We start from the raw sequence: 24,152 nt of genomic DNA, 5'->3' as shown, positions 1-24,152 counted from the left end.
AGGATGTCCCCACCCCTCCCCCCTCTTTTCCCTTTAAGAAACTATGACTCTATTGTGAGGATCAATTTAGGATTAACTTGTTCTAAAGCAAACATTTCCATGGAGAATTTATTTTACTATATTTAAAGAGTATGTATTAGTACCCATCTTGCTTTTTTTGTAGTGCTCTTTTATAGAATAATCTGTAGATGGTAGGTTACTTTTGTATGACAAAGACTAAGGTATTATGTATTTAAAATTATGGAAATAGGGTCATCTTGGCTCAGCAGGTAAATGCAATTGCTGCCTATGTGTTGGGCCGAGTTGTATTTAGTTCCTGGAACCCGTATAGTAGTGTGGAGGGGCCCCAAAACTTGACCACACAACAGCCATGACAGGCTTAGGGGTCTAGACACAGCTTCTGTAACAGGCTTAATGGCAGCCAACACCAAGATCCAGAAAAAGGTTCAAGCTGATACCACCCAGGGGTGAGGATGTACCTGACATCCCAAACATTCCAACCACTAGGTAAGGTGGCCAGGTGTCCTATTTTTTGTTTTACAGATACCCCTAGACAATTGTCAGCCAATCAGGGTCCTGGACCCCAGATATCCCCTCACCCCAACTTCCTGCTATGATAAAAACTCTGCCCCACCTGATCAGGGCTCTCTGATCTCACTGCTTTGTCAGAGGGACCCAAGCTCCAGAGCTTCAAATAAAGGCTCTTTGCTTTTACATGCAGGATTTGGTCTCTGTGGTGGTTTCTCTATGTAGCTTTGCGCTTTTCCTGGATCTCTCTGTAGACCAGGCTGGCCTCGAACTCAGAGTTCAGGAGGCCTGGCTCTGCCTCCTGAGTGCTGGGATTAAAGGCATGTGCCACCACTGCCCGGCTAATTTATACATTTTTGCTGGTTGGTGAGGTTGAAAGGTTACAGGACATACCTCTCTAGGTATCCCGATAGCTGATAAATACTTCTAAGGCTTCTTTTTCCTAATAGCCCAGGCTCACCTTGAGTCCACTATACAGCCTCTGGTGGTTTTGAATTCTGGATCCTCCTTCCTCCACCTTCAAAGTGCTGTGATTACAGGTGTTTTTTGTTTTTGTTTTTTTTACTTTTTTATGTGCTTGCACGCCTCAGTATATGTGAGTGCAGGGAGGCCAATGGCTGCTTTGGAGCTGGAGTTAAGAGTTGGCTGTGAGCTGCTCATTGTGGGTGCCAGGAACTGAACTGAAGCCCTCTGGAGGGAGAGCAAGAGAGACTGCTGGGCTGTCTCTCCAGCCCCTTACACTTCAGTGTAGATGATGGAGTTTGGATGAGGATGCCTTTCAATAAAGCCATCCTTAAGCTGAAAAATCTCAAAATAGGAAGAGTGCACCACAGACTGGCAATTACCAACATGAGTAAGTGGCCTCATGAAGATTTAGTGCCATCTGTCACCAGTCCAGGAAATGGTAAGAATCCATATGAATTCATTCTATCAGTTTCACACCATATTAAATAATGTAAACCAATCATTTGCTTATGTTATTTACTTGAATTCCTACTAACCTTTTTGAAGGCCAAGATAAATTTTTATTACAAACACTGGAAGAAATTGCCAGACCTTGTAGTGCATACCTTTGATCCCAACAATCTGGAGGCAGAAGCAGGTGGATCTCTTTGTTCCAGGCCAAGCCTGGGACAGCCAAGGATACAGAGAAACCCATTTTTGGAAAAGTCAAGTGTGGGGCTGCACACCTTTAATCTCAGCTCTCTGGAGGCAGAGGCAAGTAGGTCTCTCTCAAGGCCAGCCTGGTCTAGAATGAGTTCCAGGACAGCCAGGGGTACAGTGAAAAACCCCATCTCAAAACAATAACAAAAGGACACACAAGACAAAACATGCGTGCACACGCGCACACACACACAACCTACACCTAACTATGCCGGTATGGTTTACTGGCTTTGCTCTGTACCACATACCTAGAAAACAATTTGGGGCCAATAATTTTTCTGTATGAATTCATGAAGTATGGCACATATGTCAATAGAGATAACAGCACAGGGAAGGCTCCAGTTCCACACCATGCTCAACACATACAGAATCACTGTGTATCACCTGTGAATGTTGACATCAGTTTTTTTTTTTTTTTCTTTCCCTGATTCCCTATTAGCTCTTCCATCAACCTAGTATATTTTTCTGGATCCTTCCTAAGCCATCTAAGCAAAAATCTAAATGTATACATGCAGACCTTGAATGAAGAAAAGCAGAATACGGCTTTATATTATTGAACTTTATGTACAAAATCATTTGATTTCAAATAAACATTTAATGTAAAAACAAACATTTCTTTTAAACTGAATTTTTTTACATCTATTGTACCATTCAAATGCTTTATCATCTTACATGATTTCTTCAAAATCTGTTATCAAGGGTACATATAGAAAAGCTTTTTTTTTTTTTATAAATAGAAACAAGGGGATTTTTCAGCTTTTATTATAAGATGACATAAAAAGTTTACTCAACAGAAGTAATTTCATTACTGTTCGGGGAGGGAAATCACCAATTTTTCTGTGCAAACAATGCTAGCCTTCTTTTAAGCATTAAGAGCATAACTGCTTAAGAAATGACATAAGCAATAATTCTACATCTACATCTTCCCTAAAATAATCTATTTTTTTTTTAAACATATGTGCACAGCTTTAGCAAATTAAAGCCCAAGAGAAATGCTCAGAACCCACACCCAGAGGCCAAATGAGAGCTCAGTGAAGTCAGGAGGAGAGCTTCCCAGCCAGGGTCCACAGTGAACACTGCAGTTTCCCTCTTTCCACATATTTTAAACACAAAAACCAGTAACTAAGAACTTAATACTGGATGACAAATCACATCCACACTATTTAAATAGCCTCACAGTTAAACACATCGTAAAGACCAGCCAAATCAGTATTTACATTTATAAATCTCTGAAGACACCATAAGAAAGCTTGTGTCCCTTCACTAAACAAAACAGGGAACTGCATCTGATGGTGGTGGAATGAAATTAAAACATTAAAAATACCAGTATTTACAGCAGCATTGATCCTTTATAAATAAAGAATATGAAAATGCAATATCTTTAAAGGATAATAAAAAATTGAGGTGATGTTATTCAACCACAGTGCTTGGAGTTGGAATAAAAACCTATTGGTGCCTATTAATAATATGCCAGTAGTGAAACCGCTTTCTGTTGGAGAAAATCCAACCGCAAATATGTGCATAAAACACACAACACAGGAAAAATTTCTCAAAACATTTCAAGTCAGCTTATTGACATTGGGTAAATCATAAAGCACATCACAAGGAAGAAAGGTGTAATGTCTGGTTCATTCTCAGGGATAACCCTCCCCCCCCCAAAGTGGCATTTCAAAATCTCCAACTGTTTTTTTGCTTTACAATCCTACTGCAAAAATGTGCACAAGATAATTTTCCATGGGATTACCTAATTGAAAAAGAAAAATTTAGAAAAAACTAAAAAAACGTGTTCAAGTAAAAAAATATACTGGGTAAGCAAGCACTAAAATTATCCACTTGAAAAACAAATGGTAACTTCATCAAATGCACATGACACCGAATGGTTTACCTGGAGAGTTTATGTCATTTCCAATAGGCAGATGAATAGGCGCTACTTTAAAATTGCAACATTAACTGATGCAGAACTTGCATTGCAACTTTCCATTCCAAATGTAGAAATGATTTCAGAATCAAGGGTCAACTTCTTGGAAAAAGTGGCAACGTAACAATTTCACAAAAACCCTCCATTTCTAAGAGGGAATGATACCCCAATCTCCCCGTCCCAGAAAACATCTCATAATTACAAAGCCGAAAAACAGCCAGTCAAATACAAAAAGCATTATAATTTAGGTGTGAAATTTCTAGATTAACCCAATGTATTTCATAAGGTGACTGTTATAGTTGACATCACTAAAGCTGATGATGAGCATGTGAGATGAAGTGAAGCCGACCCACAGACCCTCCACGCTGAAATCACTGACTTCTTCTAACACTGCCTGTTCCGAATCCATGATTAAAAACCAACCAACCTAAAGCCACAACTCTTCTCAGAAGCTGAATTCCCTAGAAGCAATTTCAGTGTTTGTCCACAACCCGGGGCTAGATCTCAGAGTTTCTGTTTCTTGCTCTGTTTTGGAACCCCTGAGATACCATCTGTTTCCAAAGCTTTCTCTTTTGAGTTAGTTTCACTGAGTCCATTTGCTGTCCCATTTTGTTCCTCAGTTATTTCTTCATTTGCAGGGGTTGCAGATTCTCCTTTTTCTAGTTTTTGCTGCATTTCCCGGAGCTTGGTTACAGCTTTATCTATTGACATTATGCTAATAAGATTAAAGTCATGCATGCTGACTAGATGAAGCATGAAGTTTCGACATAAATTCTTCTTAATTATTTTCTGTCCATAATTTTCTACAAACAGCATACAGGCATGATTCATTTGATTGTCAGCAATAAATCTATTCAAGAAAAACAAAGCATTAATAGTGATACAGATCTTTTGTGAAAACAGAGATAAGCAACGTGTAATCTGACAAAAACACCCAAGCTTAGCACATGACTTAGTACAAAGTCACCAGCAAGACATGACATTTCAACCATGACTGAGCCAAGCATTTTAGAACATAAAGAAACAACATCTAAATAGACTTTAACCAGCCTCAATAAATAAGCCTCAGTAGCTGTCATACTCACAGGTTTGGGTCAGGGAACTGAAACATAAATCAAAGTAACCTGACTAGAATCATGACTTCTGTGGTGTGAAGGATGAGCCCTGTAAATTCTACACAAGCCATCTACTTAAGATCATTTTCTACATTTCCCAGGCTAAAATTACATTTTGAAATGGGCATATTAAGGAAAAAAAGTTAAACACATTTAATCCAATCTCCATTTTCTTAAATGTATATGGATGTTTTGCCTGCATGTGCACCCCATATGTACCTGGAATTATAGACATCTGTGAGCCACCATGTGGGTGATGGGAATTAAACCCAGATGCTCTGCTCTTAGTCACTGAGTCATTTCTCCACTCCTTCATTTCTAAAAAAACATTTCTAGCATTGTATATGTACGTGTGTGGGTTCTTTCTTTTCATGTTTTTTTTTTTTTTTTTTTTGAGCTGAGGACTGAACCCAGGGCCTTGCATTTGCTAAGCAAGTGCTCTACTACTGAGCTAAATCCCCAACCCTCCTTTCATGTTTTTATCTAGTTCAGTGATATGCCCATAATTTTAGCTATTTGGGATGCCGAGTCAAGGGGATGGGATCAGTCACTGAATGAGTGGGTAAGAGCATTTGCTGCTCCTACATAGGACTCCAGTTTGGTTCCCAGCACCACGTGAGGTGGATCACAACCACAGGTACTCAGCTCCAGGGATCTGATCTTTTGGCCTCTAGAGGCAAACACACACACACACCTCATAAATCTCTTAAAAAAAAGGGGGGGGGGGGAGAATGGGTTGAACCCACAAGTTTAATTTCACCCAGGAAAAAATACTGAGATCCCATGTCTGGAAATACGTAAAAAAGCTGAGCAAGGTGGTACACACCCATGATTCCAGAGTATAGGAGCAACATGAGTTCAGGTCCAACCTGTGGTACACAAGCCCCAACCTCAATAAACAACCAAACAAGATAATGATTCATTGTATTAAGCTTTTAGGAATTATATGTCTGCACAGAAAGTCACAGTATATTAGTGTTAAACTCAACTAGTATTAAACTGATGAGTCAAATAAATACTTAACAGAGTCCCAAGGCCCCTTATGCAGTTAATTCTCTAAGCATCATTAGTTAATTCATACAGTCAATATACTTTTGGATGAGGGTAATATTTAGGACACATATCTAAAGTAACAGTTTAAAATTCTGGCAGGTGATTTAGCTATCATCACCACAACCCCTGCAATCTTTGCAGGGCACTAAAGAAAAAATGATCTTTGATGGTGTGGTGGTGTATGCCTCTAATCACAGCACTTGGGAAGCTGAGGCAGGCAAATCTTTTGTGAGTTTGAGGATAGCCTGATCTACAAAGTGATTTACAGGACAGCCAAGGTTATGTAGAGAGACCTTATCTCAAAAGGAAACAAAACCCCAAAAATGTATCTTCTTGTCTACTCGAAAAAGGGGATAGGAGATGGCTCAGTGGAAAAGCACTTGTGATGTATGCTCTTTGAATCTTTAATAGGAGACAACCAATTCTCAAAAGATCTTCACATGTGAACAGTGCATCCTGTGTGTGTTAACATCAACATAACAGTAATAATAATTATAAAAGGTGAGCCACACATGATATTGCACACCTCTAGTTGTAGCATGGAGGCAGGAGTATAAGGATTAAAAGTCATCCTAACTTTATAGGGAGTTCAAAGCTCACCTAACCTACATGAGGCATTGCTTCCAAACAAAAGGGAGATGAGTATTGAAGAGATGTCTCAGTGGTTAAAAGCACTTATTGTTCTTCTGGAGGACCTGGGTTCGATTCCCAGCACCCACATGGCAGGTACAACCATCTAACTGCAGTTCCAAGGGACCAGACACCCTCCTTTTGGTCTCTGGAGGCATCGGGCACACAGGAGATACACAGACATTCATACTGACAAAACACCCATACACATAAAACAATAACTAACTAAAAAAAACTGGACAAACTCAGAATGAGAAGCAGCAAAACAAACGAAGTAATGGAACAGAAACACTCTACCCATGCTTCATGACATGGAGATTCCACAGTTTCATTACTTCTTTCTCTCCTTCATTCACATCAGAAAACTCTTCAATTTGCTGAAAGAGAAAGAAAAATACCTATTACATGTGTAACATAAGTGCTATTTCTAAGAAAAACAGGTTGTCAAACTAGAAGAATGTTTTGGAACTGAAAAATTGCAGACACAGTGTTTTGTTCTTTTCGAGACAGGGTTTTTGCATAGCCTTGCTGTTCTGAAACTCCTTCTGCAGACCAGGTTTGGCCTCCCAGTGCTGGGATTAAAGGCATGTGCCACCACTGTCAGACAGTCTCTTTCCTCAGTCCTGGCTGTCCTAGAACTGTGTAGCAGACACGGCTACCCTCAAACTTAACCCACCTGCCTCTACCTACCACATCTGGCAGCATTTTTGGTTTTGGTTTTTTGAGACAGGGTTTCTCTGTATAGCTTTGCGCCTGTCCTGGTTCTCACTCTGTAGACCAGGTTGGTCTCGAACTCAGAGATCCACCTGCCTCTGCCTCTGAGTCCTGGGAGGCACCAACGCCTGGCTCCTGGCAGCATCTCTTAAAACTAACTTTTACTTAAGCAGTTATCTTAGAAAGGAAATCCTAAGAATAGGAATAAAAAAAAAAAAAAAAGAAAAAAAAATCAAAGTACCCAATATAAACTCACACAGGAGAATAAAATTTCCATATTCAAATAACTTTTTAAATGAAATAGTTACAAACTTGTATGAACACTGCTGAGAAGGAGGAAAACAGTGGTAATTACAGTAATCGTTTTTTCTCTCAGCCATTCTGGATCTTTTTCATCTTCACTATCTACTTCCATTTCCTGTGGCCGGAGAGGTAAGCAGGTATCACTGTGGAAATAGAGACGATTGTGGCCACTACTGTATGTTCTTTGCTGTTCTACTTCTCCATCTTCAGATTCAAGAAACTCCGACATGCTTGCTTTTGTTCGTTTTGGCCTAGTGAAAAGAAATCAATGCTTATACAAGACAATTTCTATACCCATTTAATACTGAACATAAGCCAAGATCTAAAATATTCTATTTTGTAAAACAAAATCATTAACACTTGAGGCAGCATCCCTTTATACTGTTGTTGTTGTTGTTGTTTTAATTTCATATGCATTAATGTTTTTTGTATTCCTGTATGTCTGTATGAGGGTGCTGGATCTCCTACAACTGGAGTCAGACAGTTGTGAGCTGCCATGTGGGTACTTGGATGCTTGTAATTGAACCAGGGCCTTTGGAAGAGCAGTCTGCGATCGTAACCACTGAGCCATCTCTCCAGCTATGTTTTCTTTCATTAAACAATGCGAAATGGACAAAGACAATTTACCCCACAAGAATTAGAGATCAAAGCCTAAACTATAGCCCCCATACTATATATTAAACAACAAAGTTTCAAAGAGCAGCAGCCACTAGCGAGACTTACCTCTAGGAATCCTCTGTCTCAAAGGGCTGGGGATCCTGTCTCCACTCACCTTATGTTCCTGTCTCTACCTGCCAAGTGCTGGGATTAAGGGTATGCACTACCACCACAACCACCACCACCCAGCTCAGTTCAAGGGTGGCCTTGAACTGCTGGACTTCCTGCCTCTTCCTCCCAAGTGCTGGGATTAAAGAGCAGGAAGTCTCTAGTGGCTGGCTGCTCTGCTTCTCTGATCTCCAGGCAAGCTTTATTTGTCAAAACACAAACAAAATATCACAGAACAGACAAAAGTATGTTTTTGGGTCTGAAAAAATGAACTTAAAAAAAAAAGGGGGGGGGGAGTTAAAAATATATACAGGGGCCAGGTGGACCTCTGTGAGTTCTTCCAGGACAGCCTGGTCTAGACTATGAGTTCCAGGACAGCCAGAGCTACACAAAGAAATCCCATCTATAAAAACAAAAATAAAAACAAAACAAAACAACAACAAAAAACCCAGCCACGACAAATAAACATTTCAGTGAGATGTAGAAATGGTTCAGTGGTTAAGTGTATGTGCAGAAGATCCAAGATGAGTTCCCAAAATCTACATCTAGATCACAACTACCTATTTCTAGATCCAGGGGAACTGACACCTTCTCCTGGGGTCTTGGGCACCCACATTTACCTACACATAAATTCCAGGGTATTATATAGCAAAACTGTCTCAAAGATAATTTTATCTCAGTATAATATTTATATTTTTTTGGTTGTGAGCATAGTCTTTGATGGCTGAGCCACTCCTCCAGCCAAGTATTTATTCTAAACTCATTATGTAGGCCAGGTTGGCCTTGAACTCACGAGATCCACTTACCTCTGCCTCCCAAGAACTGGTAGTAAAGACATGTACCACTAATGCCTGGATGTTTTTAGGTTTTATGAAGATGAAACATCACAGTAGTGAAATCTGCTGTTTCAAACTCACTACTACTATGTGTTTATAAAGCTCAATGAAGGGAGAAATAATGTCAGCTCTCTTGGGATAGCATCATATGGGACCTTAGGTGACAGGGATAGAATCATTTATATTTCATACTATCCCTTTTCGGCAGGTTCCTATGTATGTACACACGGATCTGGGTCCTCTGCAAGAGCAAGTGATTTTAACCATCGAGCCATCTCTCTATTCCTAATGTAGAGAATTCTCTTAAGTCCACAACACAATGAAGGAGTAGCAATATTAGTAAATAAATGCCAGCCACCATGGTGGTGTGCATGTCCTTAATCTCAGCACTTGGGAGGCAGAGGCAGGCAGATCTCTGAGTTTAAGGCCAGCTTGGTCTACAGAGTGAGTTCCAGGACAGTCAGGGCTACACAGCTGTCTTGGGAAAAAAAGAAAAATCTCTCTAGATAGATTGATTAAATGCTAAAAACTTGAAAAACAGGCTACATCAATAGAGTGCTGTCTAGAATGTACACAGTTCAGCAGCACACAAACAAAACTTGGGAAAGTTCAAAGTAAAAGAGGAAAGCCTGGTAGAAACAGGGTCTAGAGGGTTATGAAATAGTGGACTACTTCAGAGACTTAGTACTGACACATTCCTACACAAACACAGCTTTTCCTGGACCTTCTGCTATTCTACATCAATAAAAGCAGGGCATACACTGCCAATCCTGACTGCCTAAATAAATCCCTAGGACCCACATAGTGGGAGAACACTCGTCCCCAACACACACAGAATCAATAACAAAATAAAAGTCCGAGTATAAGCTTTCTGCCTACCTGCACACAAGAATGTGTGTGATAGGTGTTCTCTTTACTGGTCCATTTCGACTAAAAGCAAATCCAGGTTGGCGATGAATATCCTGAGGATTTCCTGCATAGGAGCCATCATAACACTCATTGATAGAGACATCTATCCTAGCACCTTTTGGATGATACTATAAAAAACAAAAAACCAGGGTGTTTAATAAAGAAAATATTAATAATACGATTCTAAACATATATTCTTCCAATTTAATTAAAATATAGCTATTAGGTTCTTAATGTTTTGAAATGTAAAATAAGACAAACATTATCAGCTTGATAGAAAAACATACCAGAAAACTTAAAAAAAAAAAGCAGGCCAGGCATGGTGGCTCCACATGCAATCCTCAGAGGAAGGAAGACAGGGCAGTCTAGCTACAGAAAAGGCCTGGTTTCAAAAACAAAAACAGAACCCTACAAAAAGTAAATTATGCCAGGTGTTGTTCTAGAGTGATTTCCAGGAAAGGCGCCAAAGCTACACAGAGAAACCCAGTCTCGAAAAACAAAACAAAACAACAAAAAAGTAAATTGGACTGTAGAGATGGTTCAGTGGTTAAGAGCACTGACTGCTCTTCCAGAGGTCCTGGGTTCAATTCCCAGCACCCACATGGTGGCTCACAACCATCTATAATGAGATCTGGTGCCCTCTTCTAGTTTGCTAAGACAGATGAAGGCGGAACACTGTATACATAATAAATAAATAAATCTTTTAAAAAACAAAGTAAATTAAAATCTTACTCATTTATTGGTCTGGTGACTTTGCACAAACTATTTCTTTCTCAACCAAGGAGGAAATTTCTCTTAACTATATTCAATGAATATATGGTATATACAAATATTTACTATCATTCAACATAAATACAATAAATCAATCGCCTAATGTGATCTAAGTAGACCCTCCACTATTTACATGCAAAGTGCACTTTCTTTAAGGTGGTCCTACGTGTGATGTGTACTATTGGTAAGCAAGCAAAAAACCTACTTACTACATAATTGAAGATAAACCTGCTGTGGCAGAGTTTTAGATGTTTGAGTAGACTATACAGCTTACGGCAGTTGAGAGTGCACCAAGGGCAGTGCAGGTCATCTCTGGCTTCTGTCTGTTGTCTTGTATTATTATTATAAAGGAACTAAAAACAAAAAACATTAAGCTCACAACTTGCACATTTCTAAGCACTGTTTCATTATCATCTCTAAAAAGTTTAATGTGAAAAATATTCAGATATAACATATAAAATTGTATTTCACAATTACTTAAAATGAACCAGTCAGTTGTGTTTACCTGATAAAATATTCTTAATTTCTGACGATTTTCATTTGAAGTATCCTTTTCTTTCCTTGTTTGCAGCTCTGTAGTCGGTGTCTCCTTAACAGCTGAAAATATAAAACTGCTTATTTGATGAAAAGACTCTCTTCTATAAAGTATCTTGCCAATATTATTGAACAAAGATTTATAACTGTGGTATTTGGTATTTCTGTTCTTAACTTCAACAGTTAATGAAAGACATTATTTAATATTTGATCAATAATAGGTATTACTCTGTTGACCAGGCTGGCCTCAACCTCAGAGAGCTTGTCACCACCCATTAAGGACTCCTTTTTTTTTCCCTTAAAAAACAAACAAACAAACAAAAAATCCACAAAACGCTCAGCAAACTTCTCTGCTGTCTTTTTGCTTTGTTTTTATAATTTCAAGACAAGTTTTTCTGTGTAACAAGAGTCTTGGCTATCCTGGAACCTACTTAGACCAGACTGGACTTTTAACTCACAAACATCTGCCTGTCTCTACCTCCCAGTGCTAGAATTAAAGGTGTGCACTACCACACCTGGCCTATCTTCTGTTATCTTAAAGCATAATAAAAATAACCCCAAATAACTCTGTTTGTTTTAGGTAGTGCTGTGGTTGAATTCAGGCCCTCCCTCACACATGTCATTCACCTGTTGTCATGGAACGATACAAAACCAGCCCTGACTAGTTGTTGGTGCAAAAAAGCAAGTCATCCTCTAAGAGCTCGCTTATTAAAAAGTGAAAACTGATGGTTTTATATTCAATCGAAACTCCAAAAATAATTATCCTTCAAGATTTTAGTATATTTCTTCAGACTTAATGGAAAATTAATTTAGTGTGTTTGTGTAAGAAAATGAATGATCCCAGGGTTGGGGATTTAGCTCAGTGGTAGAACGATTGCCTAGCAAGCACAAGGCCCTGGGTTCAGTCCTCAGCTCTGGAAAAAAAAAAAAAAAAAAAAAAAAAAAAAAAAAAAAAAAAAAAAAAAAAAAAAAAAAAAGAAAAGAAAAAAAAAAAAGAAAGAAAGAAAATGAATGATCCCACCCATACAATTGTCATAATTTTGTTTTAGTTTCCCGGTGATTTTTTAAAAATTATTTTTACTTTATGTTTATTGTTGTTTTCTGCATGTATGTCTGTGTGAGGGCCAGATCTTGAACTTACAGATAGTTGTGAGCTGCCATGTGGGTGCCAGGAATTGAACCCAGGTCCTCTAGGAGAGCAGTCAGTATTCTTAACCACTGAGCCATCTCTCCAGCACCCTCCTTGTGATTCTTTTACCCACTTCACTAGCTTAAGAATATTTTGAGAAGTGCTCAAACCACAAATTACTCAGGAAATATTTTCCATGGCACAGGTCATTTCTTTTTTACCTTATAAGTTTTATTTATTATTTTTGTGTACAGTGAGTTTAACACTCAAGTACCAGGGTACATATGTGGAGGCCAAAGGACAACTATCAGAAGTCATTTTTCATCTCACCACATGGGATTTGAGAATCAATCCAGGGCCGGGCGGTGGTGGCGCACACCTTTAATCCCAGCACCCAGAGGCAGGCGGATCTCTGTGAGTTTGAGGCCAGCCTGGGCTACAGAGATAGATCCAGGAAAGGCGCAAAGCTACACAGAGAAACCTTGTCTCGGAAAACAAAAGAGAATCAATCCAGGTTGACAGGCTTGCATAGCAAGCAGACAGGGGCTCACTATGAACCCGTGAGGCATCCCCAAGCGCTGGGATTAAAGGCATTAGAACAAGTCACTTCTATCTCTCATCTTTTACAGTCACCTGCACATAACAGAGGCACATGATCATGCAATGTCAGGGAGGAACTTTCCCTCCTCAGAAAAAAATAACTAGATGATCTAACATCAGGGGCAGCGTTCTCATTAAACAGATGTAAAACACCTGAAGTCCGGATTGAATACAGCAGAGCTCTGGTTCTATCTGTACCCGTTCTTTAATTGTAGTACCAGCGATTAAACCCAGGGCCTTTGTGTATGCTAGGCAAATACTCTATGCAGCCCAACTCTTTTACATTTTAATAATGCACTGAAAACCAATCATTTTCTTATCTTAGGCAAATTAGTGGAAAATTTTGTTCTAAATACAAGTGAGTTAGCCTAACGCATAAAACACTGAAACCACTATTTGGAGAGCAATGGAGTTTTTACCAATAGTTTGTGCAGGTTTAACAGAACCAGGTTTATTTTCCTGATTGAGGCTCTCTGAATTTCTAGTGGCAAGAGGCTTGGCAACAGGAGCTGTAGACTTATCATTGGTTTCTCCTGTCCAACGAAGAGTGAATTGCAATGTAGGTCCCTGAGAAAATGTTTCAAATGGAGGCAGCCTCTAAACAAAGAAACAAACAAAAGAATATGGGAAGAGTTATGATGACTTCAAAGATACCGCAGGAATGAGAAATATTCATTATAATATATCAATGTGAATTTATTTAAAACCAATACAACTTGGAAAATTATGTATATGCACATATGCACAGCTGTGCAAATGGGCTTCAATGCAGTGCCAAAGAAAGCCAGAGTATGAGACACCCTGGAGTTGGGAGTCCTGAGCCCAGCATTGGTGCTAAGAACTGAAAGCAGATTCTCTGAAATAGTACACGCACCCTTAACTTCTGGACCATCTCTCCACTAGCCAAATAAATATATTTACTTTTAAAGTCCAAAAAACGATGAAGCATAACCAAATAATGTATGGAGGAAGTCATCATTGGGAAAATGGAAAGCTCAGGTAGCATGAAGTGGCAGCTACTTACAACAAATGCTGAATTACTACTATATGGAAACAATGACACATAACAGTCAGAATTTCAGATTTTTCAGCCAGGCAGATCTCTGAGTTCATGCCAGCCTGGTCTACAGAGCAAGTCTCCAAAACAACAGTGAGAAACCCTGTCTTGCAAAAACAAACAACAACAAAATGCACTTCACAGGAAACCTGGAGACCTGAGTGCACCATGGTGTTTAGATAAGTGTCAAATGTGGTAGTGCAATGTATTTAATCCATCATTTGGTGGAAGGCAGAGGGACGTTTGTGCCTTTGAGATCAACAGAGATCTCTAGGAAAGTCAGAGCTAAATAGGAACATCTTGTCTCACAAAAAACTAAAATAATTGCTTATCGTAAAAAAACAAAAACAAAGACCCCTTATTTCCAATAAAATTTGCAGTTAGGGAAGAAAACATCAATCAAAATAAGAGTTGACAGCCGGGCGGTGGTGGCGCACGCCTTTAATACCAGCACTCGGGAGGTAGAGCCAAGAGGATCTCTGTGAGTTCAAGGCCAGCCTGGTATACTGAGTGAGATCCAGGACAAGCACTACACAGAGAAACCCTGTCTCAAAAAATACCAGAGGAGTTGACAACTAAAGCATGCTCAACCTTCTAAATCATCCATACCTTCCCATCAAGAATAGTCTCCCATGTTGCTCTTTTCTTGCTTATTGGGCATTCTTCCATTTCCTGCATGGCTACTTCATATTCCCCATCTAAAAGCTGTAAACGCCTGTAAGATTAACATATTCATTTAAAAAAGTAACCTGTGTAGTATTATTGTAAGGACACAAAATCTACACTCCAGATTTACACTAAAAAGCATTAAATTTGTATACTTCATTACACACACAGCAGGATTTAAAATTTCAACATTCCAGCTCTAATAAAAGGAACAAAAAGCAATTACTACTATATAAGTAGAGAATTCTATTACTATAGCTACAGATATTACTTTTAACCATTTGAAATATAATACTCCTGAATTCTCAAAACCTAGTTAATTTTATACAATAAGTATAAACTGTCTCTGTTGATTTTATATTTTTGAAATCAGGACAACAGTGGTGTTAAAATTCATTCCTTGGTGAATCATTAGAAAGTATGCTCTCCAGTGTTGGAACTTACGTTTGCTTGGGAAACTAACGATTCAAATGACAAACCTGTGACTTCCAGGTACCCATGGGAACCTGGCACATATAGGTGCTCAGTAAATATTTCATGGATGAAGGAGTCAATCAAACAATCAAGAAAGTTAACCCACAACCTTATGCCCCAGATGCTGCAGTTCGTAGCAAAGGAGAGCAAGACCCTGTAACAGTAAGTGCCCTGTCTCAAGAGTACCACCTAGCAATTAAACCAACCACTGAAGTCTAACTCCTAGCATCAAATACATTTAGATTTAAGAGGGATTTTTGGTGTGTTGTCTCTGTGATCTATTACTTGAATTTACCCTTCGATGGTGTAACAACTTAGTTCAGTTTTTTTTTAATTAACTTTGGCCTTTGCAAAATTTTTAGTTTAGTGGGAAATACAATTCTCTACTATTAAGTTTAAAAGGTGTCTCCCTCATGCTTTTACATGGCTACATGATATTCCACATTATGGGTGTGCATTTGACAACTACAATCCAATGCACTCACCTCCCTGTAATGTGCTTGGAGGCCCTTCCTGCCCAAAACCTCAGGAATAATGCTTTATCAAACGCTCTACCACTGAGCTAAATCCCCAACCCCTTAATGTACTTTTAATTCAGAAGCCCTACCTTTTGAATTGTTTAATAACCACATATACGCTCTTTAAAAATTTATTATACCCTTTGTTGTTTTACTGGGTTTTCTTTATTACTGTTACTGATTTGAGATGGAATCTTTTATGAAGCTCAGGCTAGCATGTGATTTGAGATCTACTTCACTCTCCTAAGGCTGCAGTCCTTCAGAGCTGCACAACAGTTTTATATCAGAGAAATGACAACTCTGAGCATAGGGTTTCAAAGTAACTTCCCCATTTGTCATATTTTTGGAGCCTGCTGTTTTAGCCTCTGTAGTAGTTGGGATTATAGGCACGTGACACCACATCTGCCTAGTGTTGTTTCACTCTGGTTATGGTGGCCTTTGTTCTCTGAAAACCTTAGGTTTCTCCCCCCCCCCCCCCCATATTTCAAACTTCCTCTATGTTTTTTACATTTGGGTATTCTTTCAGAAAACTTTAATGTAAGATTAAAAGAAAAAATTTGATACATCTAACTTCAAGATTGTGGTTCATAAATATAATTCTTTACTAAAAGCAATACCAGGACTTCTAAAAGAAAAAAAACAATCTCAGAAGTATGAGGAAAAGGAGATTCTGAGTACTGAATAAGGGAAAACCTAAATATATAAAAAAGGGGCTGCTTTTTTCCACCCTGGCAGAGGCAGCCACCCTCCTGGATTCTTCCCTCCTAATAAATCTCTTGAATGAGGAAAAAACAAAAACAAAAACAAAAAAAAAGCCCACACCTTTAATCCCAGCCCTTAGGAGGCAGAGGCAGGCGGACCTCTGTGAGTTTGAGGCCAGCCTGGTTACAGACTGAGTTCCAGTATAGGATTCAAAGCTATACAGAGAAACTCTGTCTGGAAAAAACAAACAAAAAAGAGATACTGAAATCTGCTTCAAAGGGCTCATTATAACCAATCTTTGTATAATTTGAGCATTAATGTGAGTAACAACATGAACAGATGAAAAACTCATTAAAATATAATATGCTAATCCACATTGCTTTAAAAACAAACAAAAAAATGAGGAAAGGAATCCTCTTCACAGAAAAATGCCAATGAATAAATCATGGAGAAATGAGGGGGGGGGGGAAGCATACACAAGGCTCTTTGTTCAATACCTAATATCACTAAAAATAAAATTAACAAAGAGCTCAAAATAGTGATACTTGTCTGCTTATATTCCCAGCATTCAGGACACTGAGGCAGGAGGATCAAGATTTTGAGACCAGGGCTGGAGAGACGGCTCAGAGGTTAAGAGCACATACTGTTCTTGCAAAGGACCTACTCTTCCAGGGGTCCTGAGTTCAATTCCCAGCAACAACATGGTGGTTCACAACCATGTATAATGAGATCTGGTTTCCTCTTTTGTCATGCAGGTTTACATGCAGACAGAACACTGCATACATAACTAAATAATTTAAAAATAAAAAATTGAGACCAGCCTGATCTAAATAAATAGTTAAGACTATTCCAAACAAAAAGACATTACTAGATGAACAGGAAGCCACTGTTAGACATGTTGTATGCAGTTAAGTGGTTATCAGGAAATGCCTTTGTTCTTTGGAGATACATGCTGAAGCATAGCAAGGTGAAGATGAAGTATATGTTCAACTGGTTCAGTACAAAGAGGAAACACACAAAGATAGCCAATGAGATAAAATGTTAAAAATAAAGGAAAAGGGTATGTGGATATTACCCAAATAGTCTTTGAACTTTTCTACATATTTAAAAATTTTCAAAATTAAACCATGAGGAAATTCATTTAGTTTCTTCTTAACATTTTTCTTCACTAAAACAAAGACAAGTTTATTTCATACAAAGAATATATTAGCGTATACGTGAGGTACAAAGAATAAAAATGAAAACACATGTGCCCCTACCTGCACAGAACACAGTAGTACCAGTGTAAGTGAAGCCTAGTGCAGGTACGCCATATTGTTTACTAGACTCACCACTGCGTCCCAGTGTTTTGTTTTTTTCTTTTCTTTTCGAGTTTTTCAAGACAGGGTTTCTCTGTGTAGCTTTCCGCCTTTCCTGGAACTCACTCTGTAGCCCAGATTGGCCTCGAACTCAGAGATCTGCCTGGGTTTACATCCCCTCGTGCATGTCCCAGTGTTTCTACTTCTGTGTTTCGCTCTTAATCTCCATATTACAGGATCAGACACCAGGTCACGTGCATGCATGGCTAGCACTCTGTAACTGAGCTACATCCTGAGGGCTGGAGAGTTGGCTCAGAGGTTAAGAGCACTGGCTGTTCTTCCTGAGGTCCTGAGTTCAATTCCCAGCAACCACATGGGGGCTTACAACCATGAATAACGAGATCTGGCCCACTTCTGGCCTGCAGGTATACACGCAGGCAGAACATTGTATACATAATAAATATTAAAAAAAAAAAAAAAACAAAAAAAACAAAAAAAAAACCAACAACCAACATATCTTGAATTTTATAACTAAGCACCAGCAATCAGCCTAGTATATATAAGAAATCATAGAACCCCAGGTACCATTATCTAACTGAATGTAAAAAGAATATTTTTTTTTCCCCAGAGCTGAGGACCAAACCCAGGGCCTTGTACTTGCTAGGCAAGCACTCTACCACAGAGCTAAATCCCCAACCCCCAAGAATACTGTTTTTATTTCCTACATCTTCTTTTACTTTTCTTAAGATGTTTCTTCAACACCCTGTGCCAAATGTACAGTAGTCACACAGGATTATAGATAACCAACTTCCTTAGCTTTAGTTGATATTCATCTAGAACCTCATTTAGGCCTCTGTTTCAAACATTTTCTCTTCTGTAACAATCACTACCTATTTGCTAATGCTCCTTCACAGCACTTACTGGTATTTTGTACAGTTCTATAGAGCCTACAATAGAAGCTAAGGTGCATGAAGACAGGAGTTGTGCTCCTCACTGTTCAGAGGCGTCTGTGAAAGAACAGACGCTCAGAAAATACTTCTTGAATAAAATTTTCTTTTTGGTTTTTCAAGACAGGGTTTCTCTGTGTAGCTTTGCACCTTTCCTGGAACTCGATTTTGTAGACCAGGTTGGCCTTGAACTCATAGAGATCCACCTGCCTCTGCCTCCCGAGGGCTGGGATTAAAGGAGTGCACCACCACCGCCGGCTTGAAAAAATTTAATTGAGTTAACTCATAGTTCCATGCTGTGGATATCACTCTGTGTAAATAAAGTTCTGATTGGCCAGTGGCCAGGCAGGAAGTATAGGCGGGACAAGAGAGTAGAGAATTCTGGGAAGTAGAAGGCTGGGGGAGATACCGCCTGCCGCCGCCAGGAGAAGCAACATGTAAAGACACTGGTAAGCCACACGCCATGTGGCAAAGTATAGACTAACAAAAATGGGTTAATTTAAGATAAAAAAAGGTAGATAACAAGCAGCCTGCCACGGCCATACAGTTTATAAGCAATGTAAGTTTCTGTGTGCTTTCTTGGTTGGGTCTGAGCGACTGTGGGACTGGCGGGTAAGAGAGATTTGTCCTGACCGTGAGCCAGGCAGGAAAACTCTAACTACAGTTCCGTATCTCTGCTTACTGTTCACTATATGATAAATAGAAAAATTCAGTATTTGCAAATTTGTTCTTCCACTTATTGGAAGAAAACAAAAGCATTATCACCTTACTCTGCTTCAGAATGAAAACATTTGCAGACCACTATGGAAGCCTCATTTGACCATCAATATTACCTGTTTTTGTCAAACACTGTCATTTGTGCAACAAATGTCTTTTCCCCATCTTCACGATTTCGTTTTCTTCTGGCTGGAACTTCTTCACTGACATCTGAATTAAATAAAATTTTTTGTAAAACAATGAATGAAAAAAAAAATGTGTCACCTGCAATATATGGTCCCTTCTAATTCTGCAAAGTAAAATGTGCTTCATTTATCCAAATGTGTTTCAATATTTAGATTCTTTTGTTTCAACTTTCGATTTTTAACATGTATTATGTCCATCTTTATTTTTCTACATGATCTTATAATATAGCCCAGGCTGGTCTGGAAATGGCCATACATTGGCTGGCTTTCAACTCCAATTGATCTACTGGGTGCTGAGACTATAGGTCTGTACAACTCAGCTGGGTCTGACCTTAATTCCTGACATCATTGACCATCAGAACTCCTATTTGCAAATGCTAACTTGCTTGGGATGACACATGACTACTCAGAGTTCCATTATAAGAATTTAAAAAGAGATTTGCTTATATTTCACGAGTGCTTTGGGCAGCATTTATTTTTAGGTTTGTTTTGAGATAGGTTCTTGCTATATTACAGCCAAGGCTAGCTTCAAACTCATGTTCTACTGACTCAGTCTTCTGAGCACTAGAATGACAGGTACAAACAACCAAACCCAGTGGAAAGTCAAGGGTATTAAAAGAAATATTAATTCAAATATTTTCAGTGACTACTTCAATATCAAATAATAAAATCTAGTAAAATTATAGAAATAAAATTACCAATATTTTCATTGGTTTCTCCGTTAATCATTCCATTAAATTCTCTTCTTCCTGGACGAGTTACTCTAAACAGTAATGAGTAAGACTTCACCATATGGCTGTTACTAGGTTCAAATTCATTACTGGAAACTGCCAGGGACGGAAAATTTCCTGGTTTTGTTTGATTGAGGTCAGGATTCAAAGGCACCTGCTTTTTACCAGTAGGAACTTGCCTTATTGGACAACTTACATCCTGCAAAGTAAAGATACGTAAGTTACATTTATATATAAGCAATGATCAATTACACTAAAACTTCTAATCACAGTTATAGCAAACATGGTATAAGTCATGATTATCAAATGACATGTTAAAATAATCATACTGCTGAAAATTGTGAAGCAAAAAATAAAACTGGAACAAGCAGATTCCCAATATTAAAGCAGTTGAAGATGACTACAATATAATGAGGAGAGAAAAGTATGTCCAGTATCTAGCTGTTAGTTATTGGCAAGATTTGTTTTACAAATGTGGAATATACAGGCTTAAATGGAGGTATAGGGCCTGAAAGTACAGAACAATGGTGAAAGCACTTGTCTACTATGTGCAAGGCTTTAAAAAAGGCCGGGTGGTGGTGGTGGTGGTGGTATGGCGCATCTTTGTGAGTTCAAGGCCAGCCTGATCTACAGAGCAAGAGGCAGGCAAGGTGCAAAGCTACACAGAGAAACCCTGTCTCAGACACAAAACAAAACAAAAAAACACTGGGGATGTAGTGCATTGGTAGAGAATTTCCCCTGTATGCAAAAAAGCGTGAGGGCTGCGTTCAATGCCACGCACTATACTGACAGGTATGGTGGTACAGGTCGAGGATCACAAATTCAAGCTCATATTGGACTATATAGCGAGTTGGAGCAGCACAGCCTACTTTAAGACTCTTCCTCAAAATAAGTAAACAAAATAAAAACTTAAAATATAAACAAAACAACTGGAAATATAAGAAAAAAGATACAGAATTAAAGCGCTGGTGATAAAGTCAGTAGTACAGCATGAGTCACTGAGTTCTCAGCACTCAGCAGACAGACAGAAGGCTCTCCATTGAGTTCAAGGCCAGCCTGCTCTACAAAACAGTTCCAGGACAGCCAGGGCAAACCCTTTGTCTTGGGGGGGGGGGGGGGGATAGAAAACAAACAAAACAAAAAACCCAAAACAAACAACTTGGACAGTAGTGGTGCAAGCCCTAGGAGGTAGAGGAAGGTGGATCTCTGTGAATTGTAGGGCAGCCTGGTCTACATACTGAGTTCCAGGACAGCCAGGACTACACAGAGAAACCCTGTCTCCAAAAAATAAAAATAAAAAAAAAATAAAGAGAGAGAAATTAGTAGCAAGCTTAAAATATTAAAATCCCCAGCTGGCCTGTGGTGGCACACGCTTTTAATCCCAGCACTCGGGAGGCAGGGGCAGGCAGATCTTCGTGAGTTCGAGGGCAGCCAAAAGCCAGTTCCAGGAAAGGTGCAAAGCTACACAGAGAAACCCTGTCTCGAAAAAACAAAACAAAACAAAACAACAACAAAAAAAATCCCCTAACTTCAACATTTCCTTTAAATTTTGACATGTTACAAAACAGTAAATCCATATCCATTTTATACATTCTTTATCAGGAAAGACAGCAATCATCTGACAATCACTTCATAACTAATTATGCTGAGAGCACAGTAGGAAAAAAACCTGCATCTCATGTGGTAACTATGGAGACAGGACAGTCCAGGAGGTTGGCCTCTTAGCTCTGATGCTCCTGACTTAACCTCGCTCATCATAGAACATAGGCATGTGCTTCCACAATCAACTTAGCATGCCTTTAATCCCAGCACTCAGGAGGCAAGGGAGGCAGATCTCTTGAGTTCGAGGTCAGTCTGGGCTACAGAGTGAGTGAGTTCCAGGAAAGGTACACACAGAAACCCTGTCTTGGAAAAAACCAACCCCCGCCCCACCCCCAAAAAAGAAAAAGAAATAAAATCGGCTGGAGATGGCTCAGCAGGCAAAATAACCATAAATTATCATAGTAATAATAAATCTGTATTTACAGATTAAAAGAAAATTCTACTCTACATGAGAAATCTAACTCTCACCCACATCCTAAGCCTTACATTTCACAAATGACTAAAATCAACAATTGGGTATGTATGTCCTTTTCAAAAAAAAAAAAAAAAGACAGGGTTTCTCTGTGTAGTTTTGGTGCCTATCCAGGATCTCACTCTGTAGACCAGGCTGGCCTCGAACTCACAGAGATCCACCAGGCTGTGCCTCCCAAGTACTGGGATTAAAGGCGTGTGCCACTACCGCCCAGCTATGTATGTCCATTGAAGATGCTTACAACTGTTATTTTTTTGTGAAACACAAACAGGACACACTCTTATAACTACAGTTTTCCTGATAAATAATGTATTTTAAAATTTCACTTTACTGCTTATCATAAATTTTTATAGGAATTGAGTAACTTTATATACTACTTTTTTTTTTTTTTGGTTTTTCGAGGGGCAGGGTTTCTCTGTGTAGCTTTGCGCCTTTCCTGGATCTGGCTTTGGAGACCAGGCTGGCCTTGCACTCAAAGATCGGCCTGGCTCTGCCTCTGCCTCCCAAGTGCTGAGATTAAAGGCGTGTGCCACCTCCACCGCTGCCAGCACCTGGCACCTACTACTTTTTAGTGCGTTCCGCTAGTGCCTCCTATCGTCCAGTCTGCTTGCTGCTATGACTCTTGCATCTTTAAGTCCCTCATCACTGTAAACCATCTGGAAGAACACAGACAGCAGGAGTTCTATATAGGTGCACTCAAAAAAAAAAAAGCGACCAAAAAAACCCCCTCTATCATCCTTTCTTGTGCTTACTGGACATACCTACATCCTCTTTGGAAAGAAATACCTATTCCTATCATGTAGCCATTATTTATTTTGTTGCCTTTAATCAAAGAGAGACTTAAAGACTTAAATTCACTAGAAGTACATACTGTTGGTTTTGGTGGGTTGCTCAGCAAATATATGTTGCCATGATGGCAGCTGTTTCAATGATGAAATGATTTAATCTTCTAAATACAATCTGATGGAATGTATTAACAAGTCAATGGTTGATAATGCTGACAGTAAATTTTTTTCCATCATTGTGCTATAAAAGAAATAATCTTGCTAAATGATAGAAGCAACTGAATCTGTCCTAAAACCACAGCTTCTGCCTGTGACTCCTACTGGACAATGTTTTGTACAGATGCTCAGCTCAGGGGAAATTAGGAAGGGTGGCAACAGGTTATAATGAGAGTAAGTCAGCCACCAATGTAGCTGTCTCCCTGTCCCTCAATGAGACACCATCTCATTATGTAGCGCTGGTAGGCCTGGAACTCACTGTGCACACCTGGCTTGTTCCCGCCTCCCAATTGCTGGAACTAAAGGTGTATGTTACCAAACCCAGCCTCAACAGTCTTCATTTCTGAGGTTTTAAAATTGGCTCAATTATAGTAGATATGCAGAAACATGTTCAATTAAAGATTATTCTACTTCATCTACTAGTATTTTATACATTACCTTTCTTTTTTTGTGGCAAACTTTCACAAGCAGGACTTCCAGGGTAACAGAATTTTGTTCATTTTCGGAGTTTTGTGATGGCTTATCTAAATAGAAAAACCAATGTCTTAAAAACTTTTTAATGTATAAATGAGGAAAAAAAATAAAAAAAATTTTTCCTAAGTTAAGGAATCTCAAGACTTCCTATAATGAGAACATATCACAAGCTTTATTTTTCTCTTTTCTTCCCAGTTCAGTTCCAGACTTGCAGCATTCTTTTTAAAAATAAACTGATCATAAGACAAATATATGTATCTGCCTACAGACTAAGATTTTTCTCCCAATTTGAGTAAGATGGCTCAGTTGTTTTAATTACACTTAACATATTTACTTCTT

At 39.0% G+C, this 24,152-nt stretch overlaps 1 protein-coding gene across 2 annotated transcripts in view; it reads right to left on the bottom strand.

Moving 5' to 3' along the window:
• Positions 1-2,230: 2,230 nt before the first annotated feature.
• Positions 2,231-24,152, bottom strand: part of Suz12 (SUZ12 polycomb repressive complex 2 subunit) — a 44,757-nt gene continuing 22,835 nt past the window's right edge. For both annotated transcript variants that reach the window (XM_036196952.1, XM_036196951.1), the window contains 11 exons: positions 23,778-23,863; positions 20,232-20,463; positions 19,465-19,558; positions 14,636-14,741; positions 13,389-13,566; positions 11,212-11,303; positions 10,916-11,059; positions 9,906-10,063; positions 7,478-7,676; positions 6,706-6,785; positions 2,231-4,460 (listed from right to left, as the gene is read on the bottom strand). In XM_036196952.1, the coding sequence (XP_036052845.1) occupies positions 4,115-4,460; positions 6,706-6,785; positions 7,478-7,676; positions 9,906-10,063; positions 10,916-11,059; positions 11,212-11,303; positions 13,389-13,566; positions 14,636-14,741; positions 19,465-19,558; positions 20,232-20,463; positions 23,778-23,863 (1,715 nt within the window). In that variant the 3' untranslated portion in view covers positions 2,231-4,114. The remainder of the gene's footprint in view (positions 4,461-6,705; positions 6,786-7,477; positions 7,677-9,905; positions 10,064-10,915; positions 11,060-11,211; positions 11,304-13,388; positions 13,567-14,635; positions 14,742-19,464; positions 19,559-20,231; positions 20,464-23,777; positions 23,864-24,152) is intronic.

Source organism: Onychomys torridus, chromosome 8 (genome assembly GCF_903995425.1).
Source record: "Onychomys torridus chromosome 8, mOncTor1.1, whole genome shotgun sequence".
Lineage (NCBI taxonomy): Eukaryota > Metazoa > Chordata > Mammalia > Rodentia > Cricetidae > Onychomys > Onychomys torridus.
Note: the sequence above shows the minus strand (reverse complement) of the source record. Positions and strands in the feature narration are given on the sequence as shown.